General features: G+C 67.7%; 1 protein-coding gene across 1 annotated transcript in view; it reads right to left on the bottom strand.

The window, feature by feature from the left end:
- EMIHUDRAFT_469924 (hypothetical protein) overlaps positions 1–3,128 on the bottom strand; it is a gene marked incomplete at its 5' end in the record, with an annotated part of 4,112 nt that extends 984 nt beyond the window's left edge. Inside the window, 4 exons of the mRNA XM_005773123.1 lie at positions 266–352; positions 427–471; positions 571–629; positions 2,622–3,128. Of these exons, the coding sequence (XP_005773180.1) occupies positions 266–352; positions 427–471; positions 571–629; positions 2,622–3,128 (698 nt within the window). The remainder of the gene's footprint in view (positions 1–265; positions 353–426; positions 472–570; positions 630–2,621) is intronic.
- Between the last annotated feature and the right edge of the window lie 4,027 nt (positions 3,129–7,155).

The raw sequence follows: 7,155 nt of genomic DNA, 5'->3' as shown, positions 1-7,155 counted from the left end.
GCGGCGGGAGGGCGGCGTTTCGGCGGGGGGGGCGGGGGCGGCGGTGCGGCGGGGGGAGGCGGTGCTACGGGGGGCGGCGGGGGGGCGGGGGCGGCGGTGCGGCGGGGGGAGGCGGTGCGGCGGGCAGTGTCAATGGGCGGCGAGGGGCGGGGGGCGGCGGTGCGGCGAGGGGCGGCGGGAGGGGCGGGGCGCGGGTGGTGCGAGTGGCGAGGGAGGGTCGGGCGGTGCAGTGCGGTGTGCGGTGCAGTGTGGTGTGCGGGCGCGCCTCAAGTCGATCCACAGAAAGAGGCCCGCCCCGGCGTCGAGATAGCGGAGGCCGCCCTGGTCGAGGACGGCGGTGAGGCGGTCGTACCTTCCTCCGAAGAGGCAGGGGGCAGTGAGTACCACCTCGCCACCCCTCCTCCAAAGGCCCGCAGCGAAGAGCACCTCGAGCGGAGACGCGCTGCGTTGGCCTCCTCCATGGCGGCGCACCTGCGAGAAGGCTCCGAGAGAGAAGGCTCCGAGAGGCTTCCGAGGTGGGGGCCGCCGCCCGTCTCCCCTCCTCTCCCTCCTCTCCCGTGGCCGGCGCACCAGAGCTTGCGTGGCGTGGCAGCGTCGAGTTGGTCGGTGAGGAGGCGCGAGACGATGGCCTGCGGAGGGGGGCGGGCGTCAAGAGGGGTAAGGGCGTCAAGAGGGGTAAGGGCGTCAAGAGGGGTAGAGGTGTCAGGGGGGTGCGGGCGGGCGGGCCGAGGGGGGGGGTGGGGGGTGGGGTGGGGGGGTCAGGGATAGGGGTCGGAAGGGGCGGGGAGAGGAGGAGGCGTGAGGCGGCTGCCTGAGTCGGTGAGCCAACCTGCAAGGAGGGGGAGGGGAGAAGGAGGGGGGGAGGGGGGGGAGGGGGGGGGGGAGGTCAACGCGCGGAGGTGTTGGGGCGAGCCTTGCGCGTGGGTAAAAGTTTGCTGGGCGGCCGATCCCTCTCCCGGGCGTCGAGAACATCTTCGTCTCGATCTCGGCCGCATCTCGGCCGCATCTCGGCCGCATCTCGGCCGCATCTCGGCCGCATCTCGGCCGCATCTCGGCCGCCTCTCGCCTGGCAGAGGTCGTTGAGCTTCTGCAGCGGCGTGCGGATCGCCTCGTTCTCGGTGTAGAGAGCGCCTGCGATGGTGTGACAGAATAAGAGTGATGCGATGCGGATCGCCTCGTTCTCTCAGTGTAGAGGGTGACACGTGAGGAAGTGGTCTCGAGGTCTCGAGGTCTCGAGGTCTCGAGGGGACTGCCGGTCAGCGTGAGCTCGGTCTCGGTGTAGAGGGCGCCGACGCGGAGGCCCGAGAGAGCGAAGTCCTGGGAGAAAGGCACGCACGAGGGGTAGGGGGTGAGGGGTAGGGGGTGAGGGGTGGTGGGTAGGGGGCGAGGGGCGAGGGGTGGTGGGTGAGGGGTGGGGGGTGAGGGGCGAGGGGTGGGGGGTGAGGGGTGAGGGGCGAGGGGTGGGGGGTGAGGGGTGGGGGGTGAGGGGTGGGGGGTGAGGGGCGAGGGGTGGTGGGTGAGGGGTGGGGGGTGAGGGGTGAGGGGTGGGGGGTGAGGGGCGAGGGGTGAGGGGTGGGGGGTGAGGGGTGGGGGGTGAGGGGTGGGGGGTGGAGGTCAGGGCCAGGTGTCGGGATGTCGGGGACAAGAGCCAGAGAGCCAACGAGAGAGCGAGGTCAAGCCTAGGGGCCGTGCAGGGGAAACGAGAGGGGGGAGGGGGGGGGGGGGGTCCTTGGAGAGAGCCCAGACGAGGTGGGCCGACGGGCCGAGCTGCCGGCCTCGCCTCGCCGCCACCTGACTCACTCACACGCGGAGGGCCTCATCCTGCACCCGCCTCGCCCTCGCCCTCGCCCGCCGCCCAACCCACCGTGGCGAGCGATGTCCAAGGCGGCTGCCCGTCGGCTGGTGTGCGGTAGACGGAGCGGGCGTAGATCTCGTCCGAGATGACGTGCAAATTCTCCTACGACCTCGGCTGCACCTCGGCTGCACCTCGGCTGCACCTCGGCCGCACCTCGGGCCGCATCTCGGCCGCACCTCGGCTGCACCTCGGCTGCATCTCGGCCATCTCCCGGCTGCCTCTCGGCTGCCTCTCGGCCGCACATCACGGCTGCATCTCGGGGCGCATCTCGGCTGCATCTCGGCCGGGGACAGAGGGCTCTCCTTGGACTCTGCCCAGTCCCAGCACTCGGCGAGGACCTAGCAAAGGGAAGGAGGACCAGTCATGCGAGGCGAGAGGAGTGCAGACTCTCCCCCTCCCGGCCCCCGGAGCCTCTTCCGGGTAGCAGAAGCCGAGAGGGTTGTTCGGCGATGAGAGCAGAAGCACGCGGGGGGCGATGCCGCGAGACAGCGCCGACGCGTAGGCCGCCTAGGTGTGTGCAGTCGAGGTGCGGCCGAGGTGCGGCCGAGGTGCGGCCGAGATCTGGCCGAGATCTGGCCGAGATCTGGCCGAGATCTGGCCGAGATCTGGCACGGCAGGCGCAGCGAGCCTCGAGCGCGTCTGCGGTGGGGTAGTAGCCCGAAGCCTCGAAGCCGCCGCGCCGGATCGCGACGGGGAGCACCTCAAGTGCGGCGCGCGCCCGCAGGTCGAACTCGAACGCCGCGTAGTACGGCCGAGGCACGAGGACGCCCTCGCCCGCGTCTGCGAGCGCAAACAGCAAATTCTCGAGGACCGCGTTGCAGCCCGCGCCGACGACGAGCTTGTCCGGGTCGATCGGGTACGAGCCGCCGCAGAGCACCCGTTCCATGTGCGCCGCGACCGCCGCACGGCACTGCGGCGTGCCGTGCGTCTGCTGGTAGAAGATGTCGGCCTGCTCAAAGAGCCCAGCGCCGCCGCCGTGCGCGTCCGAGGCGGGAGAGGCAGCGATCGACCGGATCCGTGGCACGAGCCAGTCCGATATCATCTGGTTCTCCGCGACAGACAGCTGGAGCACACCGTCGGGCCGCGACACCGCGTCGAAGGTCTCGACGCCGCGTGCATCCGACAAGTAGCGGGGCAGCAGCGCCGGGGCTTCGCGGCCACGGCGCGAGACGTGCGCCCGCAGGGAGCCATCCTCCATCGACGCGACGGCGACGGTCGAGAGGAGCCGGGCACGCGTGACGGAGAGGACGCGTCGGCCCGAGCTCACCAACATGGAAATATCAAGGTTAGCCACAGAAAAAGATTTCACGGCACGCTGGGTGCGCTTCTTAGCTCCCCGGCCCTGGATGTGAGGCTAATGACTGCACTCCAAGTGCTCCAAGTACTCGAACGTGAAGCGAGAATGGAGGGACTGCCCTTGGCTTGTCTGTTTTCTTTCTTTCTTTCTGGAGGGACTGCGAAGAGAGATAGGAAGAGGCAGACGCCCAAGGGTGGGTGAAAATCCCTGTGTGGTGGCGGCATCAGTCGCCTGAGAGGCGCCGGCTTGGGGGCGCGATTTGTCAATGCTTTTCTTTTTATTTCTAGATATTTTCGAAAATAGGCGGACACACACATGGCGCATCGCTCTCGGGCCCAGAGACATCCCGCAAAGAGGGAGGAACCTTTCGCCTGCGGAAACGACCAGCTCTCCCATTCGTGTCCCCGCCCGCCGGTCTCAGTCGAAAGCTCGATTCATCTAGCGCATCGGACCCTCCGCTCTCCCCGTGCATACATGTACATGTTGTTGTTGTGCATGTCACATGGCCGCCCTGTCTCACCATCCTGACCTCGCGTCGCGCCTCCTTCAGAACCAGGTGAGCGTGACCGACCTGATGGGCAAGGACACCGGTCTAGTGACCGTCCTGATGGGCAACCCCCCCCCCCCCCCTCTCCCATTCTGGGCCCGTCCTGATCCCCAGTTCCCGTCGGAGTTCGAGTCGGAGTAGGACGCGCTCCAGGGCGCCATGTACGAGATGGCCGAGATTCGAGGCGTGGGCGCCGGGCAGTGAGGTAAGGTAAGGCCTAAGTGCTTCTCCCCGCACAAAGAAAACACATTCCCCCAAGTGATGTCCCGTTTCCGCTCGGCGTTTGTTTTTTCGCCACTTCGCCCAAAAACGTAGTGCGCGTGGTGGGTGGGCCGCCTTCTAGTGGGTAGTGGTCGGCGAGGCCGTGGCCAGTGCCCCGGCCCTGCGGGCGAGAGGAGCCAAACAGAGCTGCCACCGCACCATCTGGCGCTTAAGACTTAGAAACGCTTCTAGGGATCTCTTCACACTCCTCCTAAAGCGTAAAGGAAGGGACGCACGCATGCAACCACAGCTCATTCTAGTGGGGAACTGTTGCTAACTTGTGTGACCGGAAGGAATGGAGACCGCGGTGCAATCGTGTGCCGTGTGCGGTACTTGTAGTATAGTAGGGTGAGAATTATGAAAAACGCCGGAATTAAACCACGCGTCCCGGGCAAAGCGAGCTCGCAGCTGTGGGTCAAGCTTGAAGGCATCTAGAGACAGCGTGCAGTGCGACCGCTCCACGGCAAGCTGGAGCTCCTCCACTTTGCGCTCCAAGTCCCCTCTCGCCTGCCTCTCCTCCTCCAAGCGAGCGTGAGCGGCGACGAGCTCTCGCATGAGATCCTCCCGCGAGGCTGCCGCGTCCGAGGTGCCGTCTGCCTGCGCATCGCCTCCAGCAGCACTGCCGGCGCCCACAGCGGCGGCGGCGGCGTCGCTGCCACCACCGCCACTCGCGCTCGCACTCGGGTCGCAAGTGGTCGCAGCCCCGCGATCGGCGCAGCCGCTATTGGCACTCGTGCTGCTTCCGTCGCCGCCCCCCACAGCGGCGGCAGCCTCGCCTGACGACGGCGCCTGCGGGTCCACAGAGTTGGGCGGCGGCGCCGGCGCCGGCGGCGCCGGCCGAGTAGCCGAGTGTCGCCGTGACCTTCGCACCGGCTGGACGGCGCACTCTTCTGCGCCTCGTGACGGCGGCGGCGGCGGCGGCGGCGGCGGTGGCGGGAGCGGCGGCGGCGGCGGCGGCGTCGGCGATGGCGCCGCCGCAGTCGCTGGTGGCGGCAGCTCGGTTTGGGATGACAGCGTCGGGCAGGGCGGCGCAGGTGGTTCTGCTGCAGGAAGAGCCGGCGGCGGGCGAATGGGCGAAGACAATGCACCCGCCTCGGGGCGCAGACGGCGCGACCGTGGCGCTGCGCCGGACGTCGGGGGCGTGTCGCTCGGCCCGGGGCCTCGCACGGCTGGAGAGGCCCGAGGCCGCGTCGTGCCGCCTTGTTGCCCGGGCGGGCGAGGGGACGGTGCGGGAGGCTTGCGCGTAGCATCTCCAAACACGATCAGCTTTGACGAGCACACATCCACCGTCTCGAGCTTGTCCCTCCCCACGTCGTTCAGCTTCACAACGTACGTCTCGACGTCGACAGTGAAGCGAAGTGCCGTGCCCTGCGTCTTGCGTAGATGCGGGCCCGACTGCACGACGCCAAGAGCAGTCTGCCCGTTGGGGCGTAGCCATCCGACCTCTTGACCTGGCCGCAGGGCCGCACCTTGCCGCTTCGGCGCCGCCGTCTGCGCCGTCTGGGAAGGAAGGTCCTTCCAGCCCGGGTTGAGCCGAAAGGGAAGCGCTGTCGGGCTGTGGCGGCTCGCCACGCCGTTTCTGAGCAGTTCCGCATCATCCAGTTCGGACCAATGGTAGCCGACGTGTACGGCTGCGCGCTTCTTGCGAGCCAAGATCGCCTCGATCTGGTCGGCGCTATCATTTGGTCGCAGCCTGCGCAGCAGCCTCTCCGCCTTCGTTCGAAGGGTCGGCAGCTTCGCCGCTCGCTGCCCGTTCAACCCGCTGGCTGTGTGGCCTGGGCAGTCGGTGAACGCAGCTTTGTCGCAGACACAGGGCTGGCCCTTCCTCTTCGTGGGAGCCAGCCCAACAACCTCACTGAGGCCGCGCGCGGAGCGCGACGCGCTCATATACGTCCGCGTGTGGCCGAGCTCGGACGGAGGGCTAAATCAATGTGGAACCAGTCTATACTGCAGCCGCTGTCCGCCTTTCGGGTGCTACATGCGAGAGAGAGAGAAAAAGTACCTGCCAGAGGGAGAAAAAAAGATCGTGTGTTTGGCGTCATTTGGTTCGGAAAAAAAGAAGTCTTTATCAAAAAAAACTACATGCCCTCCCGGGCCTGGCGTAGGGAGACCCACCGATGGAGACGGTGTCTCTCGCGTCGCTCCCTGCCGACCTGTTGACGCAGATCGTGCGACGGCTCGCCGTCGTGGACGTGGCTGCAGTGGACTGTGCTGCGGGTTGCTTCCATTGCCCGGCACCTGGGCAAGCCTCGTCTGCAGTGGAGCAGGCATTGCTCGCGCGAAACCCGACCGTGCGTGCTGCCTACGCCGCCGCGCCCCCATCGAGCTGGACGCAGTTCCTTCTGTGGTACGAATGGTTCGATTGGTACTGTGTTCACCAGCCCATCTCTGCAGGCGCCACGCACAATGCGTTTGTGCGCGCGGACGGCAGGTTGTTGACCTGCGGCGTGGAGGTGGGCGACGACGTGATCATGGGCCGCGAGCGCAGGTCCCCCGCTCGGTCAGGGTAATAACGTGGTCATCATGCCCGGCCCGACGCTTGTGCCCGGTTGCACCGTACGGTTCGTGAGCGTGAGCGTGGGAGAGGGGCACACGCTCGCGTTGGCGGAATCGGGCGAGGTCTTTTCTTGCGGCAGCGACTTGCAGGCCAGCTCGGCCACGGCTCACTCGACGAAGGAGCGGCGCATGCCCTGTACGAAGCGAGATGCTCGAACGAGCTGAAGGCCCGCGTTGCAGAGGCGCACCTGTCCTATGAGGAGCGGCTTGAGATGCTGGCGGGCGAACTGGCGGACGCCACTCTCGCTCGCTTCCTCTGCTCGTGGCTGAGCCCACTGCAGGGCAGGCACGGAATGGGTGCGTTCGCCCCTGGTGAGACCGCGCCCCACCAAGCGGTGTACACGCCACGCCGCATCGAAGCGCTTGCTGACGTGCGTGCCACCGCCGTTGCGGCTGGCGGCACCTCGAGCCTGATCCTGCTCCTCAACGGAGAGGTGCACTCGTGCGGTGGCGTCCTCCTGCACGGCTGGCAGCGCCGCCAGGGAGCCCCATGGCTTGGTCACGGTGCGACGTGCGAGCGGCAGGCCCTCCCAAAACGCATCGAGGCTCTTGTGGCCGCGGGAGTTCGCGGGCGGGGCGTCTCTGCGGGCCAGAAGCATAGCCTCGTCATCGGCGCCGATGGCGACCTGTGGTCGTTTG

This window comes from Emiliania huxleyi (assembly GCF_000372725.1).
Source record: "Emiliania huxleyi CCMP1516 unplaced genomic scaffold EMIHUscaffold_345, whole genome shotgun sequence".
NCBI classification, from domain to species: Eukaryota; Haptophyta; order Isochrysidales; family Noelaerhabdaceae; genus Emiliania; species Emiliania huxleyi.
This window is presented reverse-complemented; position numbering and strand designations above follow the sequence as displayed.